General features: G+C 45.5%; 1 protein-coding gene across 6 annotated transcripts in view; it reads right to left on the bottom strand.

Annotated features, from left to right (window-relative positions):
* Positions 1-740: 740 nt before the first annotated feature.
* LOC146341064 (acid-sensing ion channel 2) overlaps positions 741-23,977 on the bottom strand; it is a 598,108-nt gene continuing 574,871 nt past the window's right edge. For 2 of the 6 annotated variants that reach the window (XM_084804668.1, XM_084804670.1), the window contains 7 exons: positions 19,995-20,145; positions 19,191-19,247; positions 16,359-16,512; positions 15,628-15,719; positions 11,610-11,689; positions 8,710-8,778; positions 743-2,928 (listed from right to left, as the gene is read on the bottom strand). In XM_084804668.1, the coding sequence (XP_084660794.1) occupies positions 2,827-2,928; positions 8,710-8,778; positions 11,610-11,689; positions 15,628-15,719; positions 16,359-16,512; positions 19,191-19,247; positions 19,995-20,145 (705 nt within the window). In that variant the 3' untranslated portion in view covers positions 743-2,826. Of the gene's footprint in view, positions 2,929-3,008; positions 3,072-8,709; positions 8,779-11,609; positions 11,690-13,267; positions 13,613-15,627; positions 15,720-16,358; positions 16,513-19,190; positions 19,248-19,994; positions 20,146-23,977 lie in introns of those variants that run through there. The other 4 variants (XR_014783819.1, XM_084804669.1, XM_084804666.1 and 1 more) reach the window with 4 other exon arrangements.

Raw genomic sequence — 23,977 nt, forward strand, 5'->3', positions numbered from 1 at the left:
TCTCAGACTGCTAATAGGAGAGGTGAGTTTTAGTAAGAGCAGCGCACAGGCATATATGGGAGCCTTGCTATCTGCCATCGAAGGTAGGCCCTTTCCTTAATTCCAAGTGTGTGGGGACAGGCTACAGTTGCTTAGCCATGAGAGAAAGGCACTCTGTACATGTGCAGAGGTTATTATATATTACCATGTCATATGTTTCTTTAAAGCAGGGATAGGCAACCTTTTGAGGCCCACGGGGCAAATTTGGTAATTTGGGAAACTGTCCCTGGTGGGCACTGCCACAAAATGGCTGCCACGTGCTTCTCCCAAGACTGAGTAAATGGGGTCCAAGCCTCAACACACTAAACAATTTCTTTGAACCCAGTTTTCAGCACCAACAGAAACCTATTTCACAGCATTCCCAGCTGCCAGTCAGAAAATGTGTTAATCCCTCCCGCCCCCAAAGTGGGAACGGTAGGGCACAGTGCTTACCCCTGCTTTAACGGATATACAGATATGAGGAGGCCGCAACAGCCTTACATACCTAGACTGGAGGGTGGGAGAGGGGTTCCTGGTTAAAGGGTATGAATAAGCTGTCCTCCCCCCCCTTTTAGTATTGTAGAACTGCAGGACCCTCCCGTAGCACCTGTATGAAGCTCTTGATCATGTTTTGCTGAGGTCCACCACTTGAGACCTAGAAGTGAATTGTCCTTTTGAAAAATACAAAATTTCTATGCACTGGAGTGTTAATTTTTCTGGCATTAGGATGTCACCTTGCTAAAGTGTCCACATTAAAGAAGCTTGATATTTCCACAGATGAGTAGACACACTGTGTAAATCATAAATTCATCTCTCTCTCTCCCTCTGTGCGTGTGTGTGTATATAGAGTCCTGTCTCTTTCCTCCTTTAGTGATTTCCTGGGCAATTTTATGATGAGAATGTGTCATCTTTACCAAAACAACAACTCAAAGTAATCTACCCACCTTTTCTTCTTCCTGAAATGTAATTGCCACAGGCTCATGACTTCGTCACATCCTTAAAAGCAGATCAGATCTTTGGAAATATATCAAATCTCCTCTTTCCCCTGGAAGTACTTCCTTATACTTGCTGGAAGATGAGTTATGTATTTATGCTGTGCCAGCACACTTTGTGCCATAATTATGCATTAACACAATAGACTTCCTAGGCTTAACATGGAAGGTAGGCAGTTTTCATTTTGTTTGTACATTCCCCTTCTAAATAACTGCCAGAAACGAAAAAAAGAAAACAGCAAGGGCTTTGTTGGATTTTTGTGGTTGCTGATTTTCTTTGAGCTTCTGAAGGATTAAGGGTTTTGTTTTTTTGGTCAGAATAGAAACTAGAAGTCTTTTTTTTTTAACCTATTTGGTTTGAAACTGGGTTCCATTTCCTCACCGTGCTTTCTGCCATGCTTTGCTTTTCATTCCTTTTTGTTCAAGCCATCAACGTAGAATGCTCACCACACAATACATAGGCAGGACCTCATCTGGCTCCACGGAGTGAATCAGATGATATCACACCTGAGGAAGGATGCGGCGACACCTGATGTCACGATGCTTCAGTAAAGAAAATCACATGAGTCGATGCAGTAAGTTCGTACACAGCCAGCAGCATGTCATTAACGGTGACGTCACTGTGTCTGAGTGTAGGGCTGCTCCCATTAAAAGCCAATGGATGAAAAACAATTAAAATGCTACAAAGGTGCTGATAAATATTAAGACAGCCTTCCCCAATCTGGTGCCCTCCAGATGTAATCCCAACACATCTGGAGGGCACCAGGTTGGGGAAAGCTGTCCTAAAAAGAGATCCTTTGATCTGTTTGGGGTGCTAAATGAAATAAAAGTGCATGCAATTTTGGAACAAAAGAAGCACCCCCCCCCCATAGTTTCCAAGCTTTGGACAAATGACTATGAAGGTGGAAATAAGCAGAAATGACACAAACTGGTCCCTTCCACAAGACCACCTTTAATAGCGCTGTTAAAATGAGGAAGCAGGGTATGTCAGAATGGCCACTGATCTCAGCCCCCCCATCCCGAGACACATGTTTCATGACATGCCAATCTGAACAAGACAGTAGCTGTGGCTAACAAGTGCCAACGGGCTGGTATATTTGTGGGTGTCTGTGTGTAAGGAGGTGTTACTGTTGGTGGTCTGTGGTGGTAGATGAGGTGAGCCATTTTGTTTGAGCCAGCTCAACTTGGCTGCCCAGGAGCTGGCCGACACAAGGATCTCGGCTGAGCTCGGAGACCCTCCCACAGATTTAGACAAAGACAAAAGGGAATGGTGGCCCTTGAAGCTGGACCTTTGCTTGTTTCGAATCCAGCATGTGGTATTGTTAAGTAATGGTGAACTCTTTGGGGGGCGGGGTGGGGGCAAACGTCTGTGCCATGGCCTCCTCTTTCGTTGTGGAAAAAAGTAACAGCTGTTAGACAGAGATACGGCTTGTAAAGAAAAAGAGGGAGATATTGCCATCAAAAGGACTGGCATGCAGGCTTCTTTTGTACAGTCAGCAGTCTATGAAATGATGGTTCCTTGGTCGTCAGGTCTGTACAGTTCAAAAATCAAGATGTGGCGTCCGCTGGTGGAGACAGCCTCGCCCCTTCCCACACCCTCCTCCTCCCACCCCTAAGGTGGGCAGGGTGACGCAGTGGAGTCCAAGACATCTCTCGCTGGATTTTGGCAAGAAGAGAGAGAAAGAGAAGAGTTGGATGCATAGCAAATTCCTCAGTTGTTCCCCCACCTGGTGTGGTGAACCTGAGCATGATTCCCTGGCTTCCGGGGAGAGTGTTTCTGCCATCCGGCCATCTATACAGTGCCAAGGGGGTGTTGTCAGCACGCGATCTCTTCCAGCGTGCCCAGTGTCGTCTGCAGGGGGACCGTCACAGTGTGGCTGATGGGATCAGAGTGGTTTGGCAAGGGTTCACACGTGCTCTGTGAAAGGAGACAGAGAAGCTGGTGTAGCGCAGGGGCCAAGAGAGGGTAAGCTGAGAAGTCCCTTATCCAAATCTCACCTCCGCACAGAACTCACTAGGTGGCCTTAGGCAACCATTCTTCTTTCGGTCTCAGCTCTGCATCTGCAATACGGGGATAATAGTATTGGCCTACCTTTCAGGGACATTGTAGAGACTATGGAGATAATGTATGAGAAATGTGCTATATAAATGTTAGGTATTATTAACATCACTGCTTGGGGGCTGGCTGTGTTTGGGAGAATCCAATTTCTCATGCTCTCTGGCACCTAGAACTAACACAGATTAGAAAGATAAATATTTTGGGGATGTATGCAGGGCTCAAATTTAAACTAAACAGTTCAAAATGTTTGTATGCTTTTCACCTGTGTTTTTCAAATTGTGAATCCTGAGGTTCCATACCTGCACTACAAGTTTCAGAGAGTAATTCAGAATTGAGAAACTATCTAAGGGACATGGTTGTGGGAACCGTGTGTGTGTGTGTGTGTGTGTAATGCAGATTATGTTATTAGTGCCAAAATGCACTTTTGGGCAAAACTATATGAATATTGGACATAATCCAGCTAAAGTTCAAAATGCTTAAGTTCTACTGATTTCAACAGGGGAATTAAGCACTCCCTTTAAGTTAACCCATTAATCCATGGAACCTCAAAGAATTTAACTCTGGCTGGATAGTAATCTTACACACACACACACACACACACACTTGTGAGTTCTGACATTTGCACCTCAACATATCAAACTCCAAAACTGGAAACAGTGGGTTTGAAATGTGCATTTTTTTTTGTAGTGTCAGCTTTTCAAAACCAAATTTCCTTAGGGTTTCAAAGATTGCAATCAGGTTGCAGTCTTAAACACACAAGGAAGCAAGTCTTACTGAGCTCATCAGGTGTTACTTCTGTGTAAAGATGCTTGGGATCCTGCTGTAAATCACATAGTCTGAACTGAATCTTTTGGTACATTTTAAATTAATATATAAGATAGATAGACTCTTCAGTCTATTATCGTTTTCCCTACATATTGCACACAGCATCCATTTTTACAATATTCAGTTAAATCACATTGGTGGAAGGGCATGTTATCAATTGTCTAAGGCAATAAGTTTTGTTAGTAACTGTGCTTCTAAAAGAAGTGGTTTCTTGCTGTCATGTTGCTCATGTTGCAGTGGAAAACTACAGTGGAAGAGAACAAGATTCTGTAACCACAATTCTGTGATTCTTACCAAAAAACTAGAGCAGCCTGTTGCAAGACATTTTAAGTCACCTTCACATAGTCTCTTGGATTGACAGTTGCTTCCAGTTGAACAAACAAAGGACACTCACATGCTTGACAGAAAGGGAAACTTCTGGATTTACAGACTCAGAACTCTTAGTCCAGATAGCCTAAATCTGGAGGACAATTCATAAATTTTATACTTCTGTTTTTTTCTACTTAGGAATTTTCATTACCCAGCATTCCAAACCGCCACTCTTAGTGTCCATTTAACATCACAGCTACTGATGAGAGTCGGGGCCAAAATGTTTAGCTCAAAATATATTTTTAAATTCCTCTGCTGTTAAGTCTATCTTACTTACATATTTTAACTTAAGACTGACTGCATCCATAGTGGATCCAGAGCCTCCATATTGCTTTGCTGTTGTGCTGCTTTAACACTTCTCTATCTATCCATTTTGGCCACCTAATGCGAAGAGAAAACTCACTGGAAAAGACCCTGATGCTGGGAAAGATTGAAGGCAAAAGGAGAAGGGGACTGCAGAGGATGCGATGGCTAGATAGCATCACTGATGCAATGAATATGAACTTGAGCACGCTCCGGGAGAGAGCGCAGGACAGGAAGGCCTGGCGTGCTATGGTCCATGGGGTCACAAAGAGTCGGACACGACTTAACGACTGAACAACAATCTATCCATCCATCCATCTATCTAATGAGAGACGTATGGCATGATCCAGTCGAGATTAACCATTGAGCAGCACAACCCCTATGCATGTTTGTGAGAGATAAACTCCACTATGTTAATTGAGCTTACTCTCAGGTAAGTATTACAGGATTTCAATCTTAAAGTTCCATTGATTTCAGTGGGATATAGATGTAAGAATATGGGGCAAAATCCAACCTACGTCCTACTTACAGTAGACCCATTGAAATGAACAGCACTTAGGTTAGTCATGACTAGCTTAAGTCCATTCATTTGCATGGGTCTACTCTAAGTAGGACATCGGTTGGATTTTGCCCATGGTTCACTCTCCGTAAGAATCAATGGAACTCTAAAGTGCTTTGCTCTGGCAGATGTTCATGTATATGCTATATTTGTTTAACACAGCCTTCCTTGACCTGGTGCCCTCCAGATGTGTTGGACTACAACCAGAATTCAGCTGGTTTGGGGATCCTGGGAGCAGTAGTCCAAGGAAGGCAACAGGCTGAGGAAGGCTGCTTTAAGTTATTGTTGCCTGCCTAGAGCCTCTGGAATAGTGCCTGATATAAAATTCAGATATATACATTTTACTACCTTATGAGTTTTTTTGTTAACAGTTCAGATTATTCTGAATTGCAAGAAGGGGCTAAAATAATAATAATGTAACAGAGCAATCATGCTGCGTGGGTGAGTGGAATACGTCAACTGCCTCATCCAAATCCCTGCTGTCTCACTGTGGCCAGGGCTGGAGTTTGGGGGAGGGGGCATATTCTCTCTTTTCTTTTTCTGTTCCTTTTTTTCTTTCCTCCCTCTCATTGGCTCCAGTGGGAGGGAATTAACTATGTGAGCTATAGGGTTGGTGCATTTGAGGGCCATGGGGCGGGTACAGTGTTTCAGGGGAACAAGAGAACTTCAGATCCTGTGGATTCAAGCCCCCCCCCCCCCCGATCCCCAACACACATTGTTTCAGCCCCTACTGTTGGTGAAAGACCTCCTTTGGCCAGCTTTCGGACTGCAGCCTATGCAAAACCTGGGCTCTGATTTACACCCAGAGGCCTCTTAATCCCATCTGTCAGAGTATGTTATGAAAGGCCTCTAATCTATCTTCATATGTTTGTGGCTAACAACTATTTCGCCTTTGATGCAGCATGATGGATGTTACTTTTTTTTTTAGCTCAAAAGAACCAGAAATTCCCCAAAGCTTTTGCTGTTCTTCAATCCTTCCTCCAAGCAACATGACAGCAAACAAAGTTTTAAGAAATCCCATCAGGGCCACAAAGTTTTGTTGATCAGCTACAGACTTGGATAACAACGGTTTTTCATATTGCCAAAGGGAAAACATCCATCTCTGTTCCTGTGTGCCTCTGTGTTCTCTGTTCCAGCATGCATCTGTGTAACCACAGATTTTTTCTACAAGGCATGGTTCTAACCCAGCAGAGTCTTGTGGTACTTTAAAGGCTACAGATTTATTGCAGAACAAGCTTTTGTGGGCTAGAGCCCACTTCATCAGATTTATGACATGGTCATCTAACCCAGGCACGGGCAGACTTCACAGACTTGCGAGTTCTGCTTTTTTCTTTTACTAGAACCTCTGTGATCCACCAGCTGGATCCTGGTGCAAATGACATACACGTAAAGAACTCTGAGCCCAGCAATTGGTTTTGCGTACCAGAACTGAATGGAGCTCACAATCTATTCCTGCTTAGTCGAAGCTCTCTTCATTTCAACAGTATAATTTAGGGCTGGTGGGGGGAGCCACTTTGCTGCTGCTATTGTTAAACAGCCAGGAGGCAGAAATCTAGGGATGGCAGAGAATTCCGCCACGGATCTCGGGGAGGCCGAATGCCAGTGCATTCGGCCCCCTGAAATCTGTGGCAGAATGGCCTGCCCCCCCGCGGATCCCCCCGTGACAAGACTTACCTGGGGCGGATCTTCTGGGTGGCTGCGGCGGCGGCTTCAGCAGCTGCAGTGGCTAGTCTTCCGACCGGCGGCTGCCACCGCCATTTGCAGTTTTTTGTGTTTTTTTTACACAGATGTGATAGTGTAAAACGTCTGGGTGTAAAAAAAAAAAAAGGCGTACGCAAATGGCAGCGGCTACGGCCGGCCGCTGCCATTTGCGTACGCCTCCCCCCCCCCCCGACATTTTAGGCTACGTAAAAACTTACGTAGCCTAAAACGACTGGGTAAAAAAAAAAAGCGCACGCAAATGGCGGCGGCTATGGCCGCTGCCATTTATGTTCCTTATTTTGGGCCGTCTTACTCTACGTAAATAATTACGTAGACTAAGACGGCGAAAATAAGGGGAACACAAATAGCACCCGCTACGCTATTTGCGTTCCCCTTATTTTCACCGTCACTCTATGTAAATATTTATGTAGACTAAGACAGCCAAAAAGAAGGAACGCAAATGGCGGCGGCCGTAGCAAATGGTGGCGGCCGCGGGGTTTTTTGTTTGCTTGTTTGTTTTTTTACCCTGAGCCCTCCACGGCGGGAAATCCGGCTGCGGACAGCTCTGGCCTGGATGGGCCTGGCCGGCTGCTCCGCAGAGCTGCCGCGGAGCGCAGCCGGCCGCGGAGGATTCCGGCGGGGAGGAACAGAGTGCCTCCCCTCCCCGACCAGGATTCCGGGGGGAGGGACAGAGCGCCTCCCCCCCACCATCAGCATAATCCGCGAAAGGTAAGTGATTTTTGTACATCCCTACAGAAATCCTTGCCTATCTATTGCACATTACCCAAAGATCTACCAGGTGATAAAGAATTATGCATAACCGAAAAGCTTGCATACTGCACGGTGAAGCTCGTTTATGTCATTACCAAAGTTTATTTTATTGTCCCTTGTTACCGTTACTGTCCCTTTGTTACTGTCAAAGCTATCCATTTGTGAACTGTTGTTTGGCATGGCTTGGATGAAATCCCAAAATTTCCAGAGCAAAAAGAATTTTGTAGGAGATCATTCTGTTATCTACTGAGCACCTCCATGAAGATCTTATGTACCATTCTCCGTTCCCCATGCTTCACTGGAGTTTAATTTCAGCCAGAGTTCCACTCCCAAACTTGCTTAGGATGCGAGGGACATTAGAAAGCCATCGTAAAAAAGAGAGTGCTTCTGAAGATGTGCAGTACGCGTTTTATGTGCACCACTGAAAAATTAAAAGCCCTCCACCCACATCAGCAATTTGGCTTCTGACTTTGAGGTCAGACAGCATCGCTTTCAGATAGACTAGAGTGAGTCCCTGCTATTTCATGCGTGCTCCACTTCTCCTAGCTGAACTCAAAGAGCCTCTGTGGGGGATTATGGATCAGGATGCCTTTGCTCCAAGGCTCAGGCTCAGAACGTCTTTGCAGTGCTAGGACTCAACCCTGGACAAGGAAAGGAAAGGAGAGTGGCTCTGAGCTTGTGCAAATTGCCTTACCCTCAGTTTTGGGGTAACTGCAAGAAGCTCCTACACATCTGGGATTAGGGGACAGAGGGCATGATTCTTCTAGCAAACTTGAGCCCTAGTGCCTCTTAGTGCAGAAATTTCCAGTGGAGGCTGGTGGCTCCAATGTCAGTGGGGTGGTGAATCCGCTCCGGGTTTCAGTCAGAACTCTAAAGGAGCTACCTAAAGTGTTCTGCGCCCTAGATAGCTCCTTTAGAGTTCTGACTTAAACCCGGAGTGTATACACTGCCCCCTGACATCGGAGCCACCAGCCTCCACTGGAAATTACACACTGCCTATGACCTTCCCCACCCACTGGAAAGTAAGCCTTGCTGAGTAATGCCCCCATCTGGCTTGTGAGGCTCCTGCTCTTGTAGGCTCTGCACCTATTTCAGACATCCTGTCTACTTACCACATTCTCATCGTGGCTTCCTTCCTCCTCCTCCTGGCCAAGCAGGTCTAACAATTTCTCCTTGATTAGCTAAAAGAAATGGAAGAAAGCGTGAGGCAGTCAGTCCCAAAAGGATCTTGGTGCAGCCCAGCTGCTGATGGCTACAGCAAAACAGGTCCTGCTTGCTTTACATTAGAAAAAGTATTTATTCTGCTTCTGCTAGTCCATGTGTCGGGGAACAGAGTTGTTCGGGGCACTGAAGCCCCCACTGCCAGACCACAAAAAACCCTGCTCAGTTCTCTGTGCTTCCTTACATCTCACCTGGCCTTGTCCACACATTTTCAAGCTTATCTTTGCTGCCCTAAGGACTAGAAACTAGACTCTCTCCCCCTCTCTCAGCTATTTAATTTTCATTTATTTCATTCCTCAGTCCCTGCTGAAAATGTCATGGGGGCGGCTTTAGGCAGACCCCTGTTTCCTTAGCCTTAGACCACCTTCCGCAACATGGGAATAGTCATACTGACCTCCCTGGAGGGTTCTCAGAGTCAAAGGGGATGGGTGGCAGATTCATGTGCAGAATTGGCTATGTGATGATGGGATGGGCAGCCATTTAAAGTGCAGCTTGAGTGGCTGGGGAGAGCTGAACCCTCCCCATCTGTGTTGTCCCCTGTCCATGAAACTCTTTTTCTCTTGGCGGGTCTCCCAGATAAGCCAACACGGCTAAAAATAGCAACTGCAGGTAGAAAAACAAGAGCAGGTGTTGGTAGTGCGGAAGGGTTCAGCTCCTCTCTTCCATGCTGCATTTTACCCCTCCCCCACTTTATAGAGGAGGGATGGGCAACTTGTGGCCTTCCAGATGTTTTGGCTGACAACTTCCATCAGGCCCGGCAAGTATGGCCAATGGTGAGATATGATGGGAGTTGTAGCCCAAAACATCTGGAGGGCCACAAGTTGCCCACCCGTTATAGAGGGAAGTAGCAGGGCCCACGTTGGATCCTGACACCATCACCCTCCAGTAATGCTTACAACAACAACCCTGTAAGGTAGGTCAGGATTACAATCCTCAGCTTGCCGATCTGGAGCTGAGGCTGCTGAAAGGTAGTGGCTTGTCTAAAGCCACAGTATGAACCCATGGGTGAGATGAGAGTTGAACTGGGGATAGCAGACACCCTGTGCTACCTCACCATGCTACACTAGGGAGGTGCAAATCAGGAAAACTCGAGCTTGCTGAAGTTCTCCAAATTCCATCTCGAAGCTCGTTCCAACTCAAGGCTGTATCAAATTGCGAGCTTTGTTTTTTTCTTTTCACATGAAAAGCCACGCGTATTTTTCCAAATGCATGTATCAGTTGTGCGTGTCTTTGAAATATCCTCATTCTTCACTCGTTGATTAAAGCGTTATTTATGCATATTTTTCAAAAGTACGCATGCTGTTGAAAACATTTTTATTGGTCTGTGAATCACACTGCAAGCTAGGAAATGTATGGACTTTGACTGCAGATAGTGCGTGAGTCCATGTTTGGTCTGGAAGATGCGAACTGGGTAAATCCTGATCAAAAACGAAACACATTTCTTATACATCCCTGTTACATCTCCAGGACTTGGGGTCCACGTTTCTTGTGTTATTTTTTTTTTCTTAAAAGCTGAGAACAGGCTTTGACTTAGTCTAACAAGGCCTGCTTTCCTCCCTGTTACCACAAAACTGTTGTTAAGCTGAGGGCTACACCGCCACCACAGTGCTCAGGGGGCAATCCCTCTTCTGGTGTGGAAAGATTGGCCACCGATACAGGCTCTAAGGCCCTTTGTCTATCTGAATTGAGTGCCCAGTTCCCATGCCAGCAGCAGGATGTGTGCCAGGAGAGAGAGGCCTGGATATGTCTGGTGGCACTTACAGTAGCCACCAGGAATGGGAGTTGGCATAATTTCACTGAATCCAGTGATGGGTGTCCCAGGTGGATGGAGGCCGGTGGCCACATTAACCCCATCACTCAGCACTCTCAGTACCGTGAAACTTGCAATACTTCTGTTGGGAGCAGCACTGGCATGAGAACCACATTTCACAAACAAGTCACAGTAGGAAGCCATGAGAATTGGATCTACTGTTTAGAAATTATAGACAGAAGAGCGAGAGAGAGATGAGATTATTCCCTCTTCCCTTGAAAGGGCTCAGTTTATGAATTCTTCATCCAAATCCACAGTGGATCTGGCAATGGGAAAGATTTCCCCTCCAAGATTGCAGTCGCACTAGCTGTTTAATCAGGAAGGGGCATCATTCTTTTGTTTAGTTTTACGGAGGATCCAGACAAACCATTTCATCCCAGTGTTTTCTGTATTGTCCTTGGATCCCAAGTTAGCCATACTTAGGGTAGACCCACTGAAATCAATGAGACTTCAGTTAGCTATGAATAACGTAAGCCCTATTGATTTCAGTAGGTCTGCTCTAAGTATGACTAACTCTGTTAACCCAGAAGTTAAGGCTGAATTGTCCAGGGGATGGGGATTTTGAGGGACTGGAAATCCTCACAAAGGCTGGGGATAGGAGAGGTTGTGCATGGCAAGAGGCTGTTTAGGATACAGGACAAGTCAGGCAAAAGCCCACTGGACAGGAAGGGGATGAGTAGAAACGAGAATAATATGTACATCCTGCTTCTGTTTCAACAGAAAAACGGAAGGAAGCTGCAACATTAAAAAAAAAAAAAAAAAAGATACAGGTCAAAGCAGGCCCACAGAAGCCCCCTCCCTCCCCTGCAGAGGGGCTGAGTGCTGATGGAACCAGAGAGGGGAGGGGCTGCATGGCGATGAGGCCAGCCAAGCCAACGGATGGGGCCGCGCGTTCGCTCCGTTCTTCTGCAAAGCGGCACAAAGAATGGCTGGGCCCTGGGATCTGCAACTCACCACAACACAGAAAGGACCAGAACTTACCTCATAGATATAGTCAAATATTTCCAGAATGGTGAGGATACTAGCACCAATAAAAAGGCCCATCTGACCTCCAATATCACCTGAGGAAGGAATGGGGAAAATAACAGAAGCGGGTATTTTATTTCTATACGCTGGGTGCATACAGAAATACATAGCTTGGGTGGTGAGGCCAACCTTGTAAAGAAGCCCACAAAAGAGTCTGGCCTGCAACATTTTTTACTAGCTTGCTGCTCGTTTCTGTGCTGGCTGGGGAGGAAGGGAACCCTCCCTCTTCAGCAACCAGCATGGACATACAGACTACTAGACTCTTAGCAGCTTAGCAGAATCACAGAACTGTAGGGTTGGAAGGGGCCTATAAGACCATCGAGTCCAACCCCCTGCTCAGTGCAGGAATCCAAGTCCCTGACAGATGGCTGTTCAGCTTCATCTTGAATGCCTCCAGTGTGGGAGAGCCCACCACCTCCCTAGGTCATTGGTTTCATTCTCATATTGCTCTAACAGTCAGGAAGTTTTTCCTGATGTTCAGCTGGCATCTGGCTTCCTGTCACTTGAGCCCATGATTCCGTGTCCTGCGCTCTGGGATGATGGAGAAGAGATCCTGTCCTTCCTCCCTGTGACAACCTTTCAAGTACTTGCAGAGCGCCATCCTATCTCCCCTCAGTCTTCTCAAGGTTAAACATGCCCAGTTCTTTCAGTCTCTCTTCATAGGACTTTGTTTCCTGTCCCCTGATCATCTTCGTTGCCCTCCTCTGAACCTTTTCCAGTTTTTCTGCATCCTTCTTAAAGTGTGGTGCCCAGAACTGGACACAGTACTCCAGATGAGGCCTAACCAGTGCTGTGTTGAGGGGAACTAGTACTTCCCGGTATTTGGAAGCTATACTTCTATTAATGCAGTGCAAAATAGCATTTGCTTTTTTTGCAGCCACATCACGGTAAAAAGTATGTTTTCCATCAAGCAGACTGGCAGAGGAGGGATGGAGCAACCCCACTGTCCTCCATCGGCCCGTCTCATTTCTGTGCTGGTTACAGAGGAAAGGGCTATTTCTTTGTGGCGGAAATCAAGCAGGCCAGAAGAGGATTGTTCCATGCCTCCTCCACCAGCCTGCTCCCTCCATTGCTGGTCACTTCTGGCTATCAGGCCAGTTAATTATCCTTGTGGATCTGTACTCACCACTTTTTGGTGAGTGCAGATCCACAAGTGAGACATTTTATCTCCCTCAGAGAACTGAGCTCTGCAGCAATGGGGCTTCCTGGTTTCCAGCAAACACTGTGCAGAGCACTGACTGGCTAGCCCTTGCGACAAACACACAGCCATTTCCGGCTCACTCACTCACCCTGACTCTCGCAGCAGTGTTTCAACTTATAAAAAAACACCCCAAGGGCCTGGCTGGTATTTTAAGGTGCTGAATAAAGAATGTAACCAGATGAATATGCCACGTGCCGGAATTTAAGTTTTGTTTTCTTTAAACGCCCAAAGCCTGCTAAAAGCAGGCCGGGGGAGGGGGAAGGAGCAGAGGCCAGGGCTGGATTTGGAGCAAGGCACGTGTGTGAAGTTGGGCTGAAGCAGAGCTCATCCTGCAGCGGGAAAAGAAGGACGAGAAAGAAAAAAGAAAAAAACAGCAGCCTGTACTGGCTCCTGTAGACAGGAAAATCTGTAGACATGCAATAATGGAGAGGTGCTGAGCCTTGGGAATGTAACCAGTGTAGTGCAAACAGCCCCAGCTCTCTCCAGGGAATTTAAACAGGGACTCTAAAACTGCCATTTCTATTTGCTTCCAAAATACATTTCTTGGAGTAATGCTTGTACCCAGCCTATGTTTGTAGAGTGTCTCCCCCAGTTTTGAGCTGTGACTGAATTTCATACGTCCTCTTGATGCTACAGCCGGCCTCCCATTTGTCATGCCCTCACCCATGTGGTTTCTCTCTCCTATTCATGCATCTTTGTTAGACTAGTTCACTTCTCCTACTTCAGTTCAAGTTCCCGCACATCCTCCATGAAGCATCTACAAATGAATACATTATGGAATACATTAGAGGAATCATCCTCTTTTCCCTGCACAAGTATTACAGCTGATCTCTATACAAACTGTTAAGAATCTCTCTGCCTATTGTTTGGAAAGTAAAAGACTAGTATCTCCATGACAACAGCTTATATGCTTAAATGCTGTTTACAAAGGCCTGGGGACAAACAAACAGAAACTGAACTCACCTTCCTTTCATCTAAACAACATACAGTCATGATTTTGACAAGCAAGGCAAACTAGCTTTTTTTTTTTTTTTAATTAAAAAGGAGGAATAGATGGACAGCCAACCCTCTGGAAACAATGTGTGTATTGGGGGTGGGGGAATGAGAAAAACTGAAGCCGCTGATCTGCAGCAGAATGAAACTAATAAGAGGGCATGAAGAGAGAAACTCTCATTCGAATTATCCTCCCTTGCTTGCCTTTCTCAGTATTCCCAATGACAGATGCTGCTTGATTTGGGATGCCATCCTAAACTCAAAATCCACCAGCTGAGAAGCCACAGGATTTGAGCAGAAGCCCCGTTGCAGCAGAGGAATGCCAGATATGATGCCCCCATGACAAAAATGCTGGCAGAACACCCTAGATACATGTGTGAAATGGGGCAGAGTTGTTGGCACAAAGGAGGAGCACAGTTATGTCACACCCTATACTGCAGGGCTGGGCAACATCCAAGGGCTGGAAGGTCATGGGAGGAAAAAAAAGCCCAATTTTCGAAGAAAAAGAAACCGTGATTTGCTAGTGGCACAGGGGAAAGGGGGCTATTTTGCTTTAAAATAACCCCTTTTGCCACCACCTCATCGCTGAATTTCGGTGGCAAACTGCCAATTTTTACTATTAAAATGGGTTTTTCCCCCCTTCAGCAGTGCGCTGCTGGGATGGTGCGGGGGTCCTGCAAAAAGGGCTGGGAGGACTGCATTAGGCCACATGTCGCCCAACCCTGCTAGTCCTTCAGTCCTTGGCCAACCCAAGTCGATGGTACAACTTTATACCAGTCACAGACTGGTGCATGGCATTTTCCCTCCCATCGACCTCAATGGGAGAGGGGAACATTTTCCTAAAAACCAACTGCCCCTGACAACCACCCCACCCCACAGCAGAGCACAGAATATGTATTCTATGGCTGGGAATTATGGGGGTTGCACATCTGGAGTACATCAGGTTCCAGAAGGCTCCTCTACTCCTGTTGCTGCCTACAGATTTTCTATCGGTCTTGTTTTTCCTTTCATTCTGGGCCATAAAGACAATTTGTAAATGGATAGATAGAATTCTTTTAGAATGGGAAGCCAGGTGGGTCTTGAGGGTGAATACAATGACTCCTGAATAGGTCTTTTGACCTTGCAATGCTCCTTTGAAATACAGCTGTTTCTCATCAGGTTTTGCCTACTTGAATGCCTAGTTTCTTCTCGCAGATCTGACATACCATAGGAGACTGGCATCTGAAGAGCGAACAACGCTGTTGCATTCTACTAAATAAGTCAGTTTATATGTAAGAGATGTGAATGTATATAGTTTGTATATTTTGAGACTCTCCGTCTTTAGATTTTGAAGGGTTTTTTTTATATTTTTGTATTGTGTTGAACAATTGTATCCCCATTGTGGTATATGCTGTTGAACACAGGGAATATTTAAAGTCTATAAATGCTGTATATTGTTTTTCAGATTTCCCTGAAGAATGACCTGCATGTGGTCTGAAATGTGTTGGAACCTTTTTCTTTCTTTGAATGAAGCATCCTTTTTCTCTACCCCTTTGCTTTTGGCTTTTTGGCATTCCTTGTGGGGCTCCACCTTCTGTCGGCTTTTTTCCTTCCGGCCTTGCTGTGTTTCTGCCTCAAATTGCCTCCACCAAGTTGACTGGAACTGGGGTTTGACCCCGGGGGGTGGGGGGGAAGCGCCAGATCAGCCCCAAACTCTAAACCATGTCGTATATACATATATGTGTGCGCGCACGCACACACACACACACACACACACACATGGGCAGGATTTTTACTCACCTAGTAAAGCTGCCACTTCGTATGCTTTCTTCTGCTCAATGGTCTCATAGTTGAGGGCTTCAAAGAATATATCCAATACAAGAATATTCTCCCTAAGGAGAGAAAACAGGCAGCCAAAAGGGGATCAAGGAAAAGGGTTGCATCCATTAAAGCAAGTAAGTTTTCTGCTGCTGTTACTGTTGCTGTTTTTTAATGAGCAGGAAGAGAACTCATATTCCCAGTGAGTAGCTAGAGGGATGTGTTATGTCTGAGCAGGGGTCAGGAAATCCCTAGGAAGAGAAATAAAGTAATCGGTGCGAAGAGTGCCAACAGGCCATACCACAGGTGTGGGGAGCCTGTGCCCCCGAGATGTCATTAGACAATAACTTCCATCATCCCTGGCAGGGATGCTGGCAGGGGTTTGTAGTCCAACACATCTGGAGGGCACCAGATTGGGGAAGGTTGCATTAGCTCAAATTCTCATATTACAGGAGAGGGAGAAAACCTTCTCTCTATCCACATTCTCCATACCATGATTTAGTCTGTAAATCTCTTTCGTGTTCCCACACGTTTGGACCAGTTCTCACTTTGGGGGAGCGTGGGATGGACAGACAGCTCCTCCTCGCATCCTGCAACCTGAAGGCCTGGAGCCTGACCCGGCTGAGGCCTGACAGCCACCATAAGCATGAGCCTCTCCATGGCTTTCTTGGCATAATGATTATTATAGCCCTGCTCAGACTGGCCTTACTTACGAGATATATTTCTCCGACTTGTTAAACTTCTTCTCAAGGTACTTGGCTGAGGTCTTGCTAGGGATCTTGACCATGGAGAGTTCCTTGTTGTAGCGGGTCAAGTTGCACGGTGTTTGGCACACACAGTAGCTGCTGTCCTTTTCGCCGAGAACCACTGCGAGGCAAAGTGGGAATGGGATGGGTCATTGGTAGAACTAACTGCCTATACATGCGGATGTAGGAGCAATTGCTGGCTCGGATCAAAGGTCCAGCTAGACTGGCGCTCTAACGATGGCCAAGCCAGTTTTCCTAGCATGCTTCCATGCAGGGCCTGACTGAGACGGCCCCCCGTTTGTTCTCCTCATCCACTCAACAAAGGTATAATCAGAAGTTCTTTTCTTAGTGATCGCAACCAAATAACAGCCACTGACAGACCTATCCATCATGGATTTGCCTAACTCTCAAAAAAATAAAAAAATCAAAGGCCCAATTCATGTGTTGTTGTTGCCATGTGCTAGCTGCCCAAAGCCTCTGCCTCCCCTGTGATCCAGGAACATGTTTTCTCAGTAGCATATGGAATCTCATGCTCAAGCTATGCTTAATGATCAGTTGTGTGTAAGTTTCCGCCAAAGTGTGTATGTTTTTTCTAAAGGGAACCCACTGAAAAACAGCTGTGGAAGACTGTTTAACCCTGTCTTTTCCTGCCATTTGTCTTTTTGAACATATCCTTCTCAGTTGTTTGTCCACCTATGTGAAGAAAAAACATGAGGGAGGGGTAATGAGCGACCTGAAGGTGAAGGGTTAAGCTAGGGGTGCAGAACACCTGGCTTGTGGGCCTAGTCCAGCTTTGCCAGTCTCCCCACTTCGGCCCGTTGAGCCTCCTGGGCTTCCTCCAGGGGGCCTCCAACCTCTGCCCCCTGGAGGAATCCTCCCGTCAGAGGGTAACTCCACTGTAATCTCCAAGCTTAACCATTAAGTTAGCCTTCCCCAACCTGGTTTTGTCAGTCAAAATGTCAAAAAGTTTCAAATATTGCTTTTGAAATCTGACCAGGTAAAATGTCTAAATCTGAAGTCTTGCTGATGAATTTCAAGGTGATACTACTGGCTTCCTTAAACCCAGCAGCAGCCATAACTGGGAACGTTAAAGAAGAAGAAAAAAGTAAATTTAGGACAATGAAAATTTGAAAATTTGCAAGCAAATCCAAATTTGAAATTCAAACGGGGAGAATTTGAGTGAGTTTCAGTTGCCAAATTATTTTTGCTCTTTTCAACAGCCATCACAAGCAGCAGTGCTTAATTGCCTAAAACAGATGTGTTGCGGCTGAAACATTCCTGGAAGCTGCACCATCTGCCCTGGAACACCTGCAGGCTCTCTTGTCATCGGTGTGTGGTGACAGTGTTATGATTTTGGGGCTTTGCTGAGAGTGATCAGTCTCATGACTTCAGCATCAGGCCAGCCTCTGTAATATCTTGCCCCTGATAAAGAGATCTGGAGATCTTGAAAGCTTGCATTTCTTTGTGACTTTTGAGCTGTCCCAATAAAGATATTATGCTAATATGGATTTTCGATTTTTTTAATGGCGACCTTTGCTTTTTGTTCAAACAAAGGATACCCCCAAAATGGTTTTAGGTGGCTTCAGTTTTGGTTTTGTACTTATTAGTAAGGGAAAAATCTTTATATCCATTTCTCATGTTTATTATAAATATAAACACTCAATGACGTATTATATTAAAATACAGGATATATACGTTAAAATAATGGTTCCTTAGCAATAAGAAATGTTCAAGATGGCAGGTATTAATAGTCTGAAAGGAGAGCTTTCACCTAAATACTTCAAGTACACTTCTGATCTTGAATGATGGCTTGACCATCCCAAAAAATTCAGATAAATTTCTTGACCTAGAGCATTAGTTTTATAGCTCATCATTACTCTAATAGCCCTTTGACCCAAGTAACAGGGTTTTACAATCCAACACTCTTTCTTTAATGGACATTATCCAACCACTTTGTGAATCAGGTTTCTATAGGTTACGCAGAATTCATTGTGAGTCCACTTATGTCTGTGTGGCTTCTGTTAATACAATCACTGCTTTTACTTATTAACATCTCCACATTGTTAAGTAAGCCTTTTCACTTGCTCTTCACTGGGCATTTCATAACCAGACTTATATTGCTTCCGGGGAGGTGAGGTAGCAATTTCTCAGTAGCCTCCTTAGCAATTCAAATAAAGCAAAATTAACTATTATCTTAAAATGCATGGTAATAGGCTACCGCTGCCCAGTACTGAGCCAAAAGCACTCTGCACATGTTCAGGAGTGTCTTTCTTGTTATTCCAGAGATCCTAGGACACAGGCCTTGTCATGACCCTCGAGAGGGCTCCTCTTCAGAGGATGAGCTGGAGTCCTCTGACCCAAACATCATGGAGGAACTGCCTTTGCCGAGAACAGTGGTGGCTGGTGGCTCTGATTTCGGTGGGGCTGTGCATCCATTCTGGATCTCAGTCAGAACCAGCCAGAACTCTAACAGAGCTATCCAAGGTGCTGACCCCTGTCCCCAAGAACTCTGGCTGGTTCTGACTGAAACCCAGAGGGGATTCACAGCCCCAACAAAATTGGAGCCACCAGCCTCCACTGGCCAAGAGGCATTGAGACAGATCAGGAGGGCTTGGGGCCCTCAGGGGAGATGGCCATCATAGCTTTCGCTCAAAACCTTTGGAGCTCTGCCCCTGTGCCACTGAAAGCAGGACAGGCCTGTTACACATTCCCATTTTGAAATGTGATCCTTCTGAACATTAAAACCTGCGAAACGGACAGCACCGACAGCGAGTTATTTCCTCGTCCTTCAGTACTTACCTAGCGCAGGCTCTGCGCACTCTTTATACTGCTCAGGTGTGCAGAACGGAGCATCCCCTGCATCAAAAGAAAAAACACCGGGCTGTTTTTTAATGCAAGCTTTGCCATGATGGATGCTTAGGAAACTAGTCCTTGCTTTAAGGGGGTGGGAGTGGGCATGCAAGGCTGAGCAGCCACAATAATGATCTACTTGTGAATCAAAGACTGTTTTTGATCATCAGTTAGGGCACGTAACTATAGTCACAGAGAGCCAAATGAAATATCAAATTAATTGCACGATTCTATTCATGTATGTGCCAAAGAGAGTCCTATTGACTTCAGTGGGGATTACTGCAAGGTAAATGTGTATAAGATTATGGCTGCCCTAAAGCATGTAGCTTTGCTTTATAGTGGCTTTGCAAGTTTGCCTCCAAAATCAGATAAATCTGACAAAAGGGGAGGACGGGACCCAGAGGTAGGCACAAGACGCACACCTTGGTGCCTGTGCAGCTATGGAAATCAACCCATCCTCAGCGCAGTATGGAATATTTATTAACCGTCCAACTGCTTTGAAGTAACAAAAGACAAATAAAAAAATTCTCACAACACCCTGGATCTTGGCACCAGATGGAAGGCAGTACCAAGTAAAAAAATGGTGCTGGACATATTAAATAAGTCATGAATGGAAGGTGACAGAAGAGTGCAACTGCCTGGCAACTTCAGGTCATGCTGATCAATTGCCTATGGCAGGGATGGAAACCAGTTGCTACGCAGCCACAAGGTGCTCCTTTCATGTAGACATGCATCCCAGAACCTTGGACGTACCTGGCATGTGAACCATTCTGCAGTTGCAATTTTCCACCACATAGCGGGTCTCGCAGTCGATTCTGCATGCGGTGATGCTGTAGATGGGAAAGAAGTCCAGGCCGAAGTCGGATGAGCGGCACTCGCCCCACGGAGGCGGAAGGTACATCAGCTGCAAAAGGAAGGGCCGGGACTCCAATTAGCATATAGCAAAAACGAAACTGACCCCTTAAAACAGGAAACCTTAGATCTAGATTAAGGATATCCCCCCTTCCTTCTCCCTCTGGTCAAATTCATTTCAGCATCATACTGTTGGCAAACTACTCAATCCACACCAACCATTCATTCATTCATTCATTTTTAGACTGCCCAGTGCCCAATAATTCTCTGGATACAGATAACTTAAAAACATAGAATAAGAATAAAACAATGACAAAACGCGTGAAAAAAACAAGGTAAAACCACTAGCAGAGATAAATGCAACGAAGCCGACAATAAAACCAAATGTAGAATCAGCATCCAGGATAAAAGAGAGCAAGGATCTAAAAAGCACTACAACAGCTCGTAAAATGCCTGCAGCGGGAGGGATGTCTTCTTCACCTGACTCAAAATAAATAAATAATGTAGGCTCTAGGTAACCCTCTGTGGGGGGGCAGGGGCTTCCACAGGCAGGACTCCACCACTGAAAAGGCTCTGTCTCTGATAGCCACCTGCCATGCCTCATTTGACAGGGACACCTGGAGGAGGGCCTCAGAGGATGACTTGACTCCTCAGGTAGGTAAATATGAGAGGAGACACTCCTTTGGATAACCCGGCTCCAAGCCATTCAGGACCTGAAAAGTTAAAACCAGTGCTCTGAATTGGGCCTGGAAATGGACTAGCACCCAGTGCAGATGGCCAAGTACTGGAATAATGTGATAGTTATCAGCCAGTCCCCATTAACAATCTAGCTCTCCTGTTGTTGACTACCAGAAGTTTCCGGACCGTTTTCAAAGGGCGCCTCATGTACAGCATATTGCAATAATCTAAATGGGAGGTTACCAAAGTATGAATAACTGTCCAGGTAGGATTGTAGTTGGAATATCAGCGAAACCTGATAAAGGGTGCTCTGAGCCACCTGAGCCTCTAGTGACAATGATGGATCCAAGAATATCCCCAAATGACACACATGATCCTTGAGGATTTCAACCCCCTTCAAAACAGGTAAACAGCTGGACATGTGAACTACCCATCAAAAGTATCCCCATCTTGTCTGGATTAAGACTCATCCAGTTCATTACCCTGCTTAAACTTTGGTTCAGAACATCAACTGCCTCACCTGTGTTAGATGAAAACCAGAGGTACAGCTGGATGTCATCTGCATATAGGTGACATCTTAGCCCATATCCCCAGATTACCTCTCACAGTGGTTTCATGGAGGTGTTGAACACCTTAGGGGAGATAACACACAGCTCTGTGCAACCCCAGAGCATAACTACCGCAGGGCAGAGCGATAATAATCTAGCATCACCTTCTGAAATCAATAATCTAAGTAGGTGCAAAACCATTGCAATACATTGCCCTCATATTCCCACTCAGACAGCCTATCCAGAAGGATGCCATGGCTGATGGTATCGAAAGCTGCTTAGAGTTTCAAGAGAACCAATTGGGTCACACTCCCCATGCCTGTCCCTGTCCCCTCATTCTACAGGGTGACCAGGACAGTTTTTGTTCCAAAGCCAGACTGAAATGGATCTAGGACATTTTTGCTGAAGTTCAACAGGGCTTACTTCCTGCAACACATGGTTAGGACTGAAGACTTACATTCCATCTCCTTAGTGCTTCTTTTCTCTGTGCTCTGTGCTTAAAACATATTGGTAGCCATGTCAGGGTCATCTGCAGTGAGTAGAAACGTCCTTAAAGCAACCTGTTTTTTTTTTTTCTTTTTAGGCTACCCACATGTTACAAGTGAGTAACATTGGCATGGATGGATAGGTGGGTTAGGAGACGATTTATGGGCTACTCACTTCCGTGGATTTATTTGCAAGTCAGCAGTAAACTGCACATTTACTATCTTTTTGGGTGGGGAATACACTGTACAAGAGAACAAAAATGATGAAAACGATCATAAATATAAGATTGCACTTTAATTGTCAAGGGCAGAGGAGTGCTCCGAAATTAGATTTTGGAATAATTCTTATGGACTAACAGAACTTCCTGTGATTTTTGTGTGTCTTAGAAAAAATCAAATTTAGCCATTTAAGAGTGGGATCCTAAAACTGGAAGAAGATGATTTCCTGTCATCTGAAGATGGGACTTTACTTTTTAAGAGTTACATTCCCTCCAAACACTAGGAGTAATTCTGTTGATTTCTGTTACATAGCACACCACCTAAAATTAATATCTAGCTTTGCTAATACAAAAACAGCCATATTTCTCTTTACTTCTGCTCTCTGCCTAACAAGAAGCCTGTGTGTTTTGCTTAAAGCTAGAGACAGATCCAGGCAATTGATGGAATTTATATTTTCAAAAATGGAACAGCCATTGTGTATTTCTTTGCCTCAGTAATCCTAGGTGCAATCAGAAACCAAATACACAGTTACAAGATGGAGGATATTTGGCTCAACAACAAAGCAAGAATGATCTTGGAATTGTTGTAGATCACAAGCTGAATATGAGCCAACAATGTGATGTGGCTGCAAAAAAGGCAAATGCTCTTTTGGGCTGCATTCATAGAAGTATAGCTTCCAAATCATTTGAAGTACTAGTTCCCCTCGACTCAGCAATGGTTAGGCCTCATCTGGAGTACTGTGTCCAGTTCTGGGCACCACACTTTAAGAAGGATGCAGAAAAACTGGAAAAGGTTCAGAGGAGGGCAACAAAGATGATTGGGGGCTGGAAACGAAGCCCTATGAACAGAGAGTGAAAGAACTGGGCATGTTTAGCCCTGAGAAGAGAAGGCTGAGCGGAGATAGGATGGCGCTCTTCAAGTACTTGAAAGGTTGTCACAGAGAGGAAGGCCAGGATCTCTTCTCGATTATCCCAGAGTGCAGGACACGGAGTCATGGGCTCAAGTGACAGGAAGGAAGCCAGATTCCGGCTGAACATCAGGAAAAACGTCCTGACTGTTAGGGCAGTACGACAGTGGAAGCAATGATCTAGGGAGGTGGTGGGCTCTCCCACACTGGAGGCATTCAAGACGAGGCTGGACAGCCATCTGTCAGGGATGCTCTGACTTGGATTCCTGCATTGAGCAGGGGGTTGGACTCAATGGTCTTGTAGGCCCCTTCCAACCCTAGAATTCTATGATTCTATGAAACCTGCAAAGCACCTAGGAGAGCCCAGTCCAATCAATAGTGCAATCCTATACACGCGTAAACAAAAGTCTGTCCCATTCAATGGGACACTTCAATGGGGCTTACTCCAGGAAACTGAGTACAGAACTGCTGTCTTAATTTGATATCTCCTCCTACACTCCATCTTAAGACTGTGACTAAAGGTAGACTTTGTGGCTTTGGCCTCAAGTCAGCTTTTCTCCCCCCACCTCAGTTTTTTAACATCCTGCCTGACAAAGATTTCTGAAGAATCTGAAAGCTTGCTCACTATTTTGTGGCATTTTGAAATGGCTGTAATTTATATAACAGGATCCTGATTAACAAGATAATTATGTAATGTGGTCCTGATAAGTTATTACATCGAAGTGGATCTTGAACGTTAAGTAAAAGTTAACAAAACCAAAAACAAACAAAAGCGAGTACTGTAGGATCGTGCTGAGGCAACCCTTGGCACCAATTTGGAGTCCGAGCTAAGGATTTCCACCTGCCTGTTCGAGGTGCAGTGTTCCAGCCTCTTTCTCGATTCATTTTAGCTCTTTAAGCATGAGAGTCACTACTCCCCAACTTCTAAAGTGTCCAAGCAGGACACCTTGTGCCAAAGTCCGTGTGACAAGCCTTCCTGCCAACATCTGGTTGGAAAAGCCGCACTGGCTCAAGGGGCGGGGCCTGGCGCATGACTGGAGAGGCTCT

This window comes from Heloderma suspectum, chromosome 6 (genome assembly GCF_057233095.1).
Source record: "Heloderma suspectum isolate Gila_16-S chromosome 6, 16-S_ref, whole genome shotgun sequence".
NCBI lineage: Eukaryota > Metazoa > Chordata > Lepidosauria > Squamata > Helodermatidae > Heloderma > Heloderma suspectum.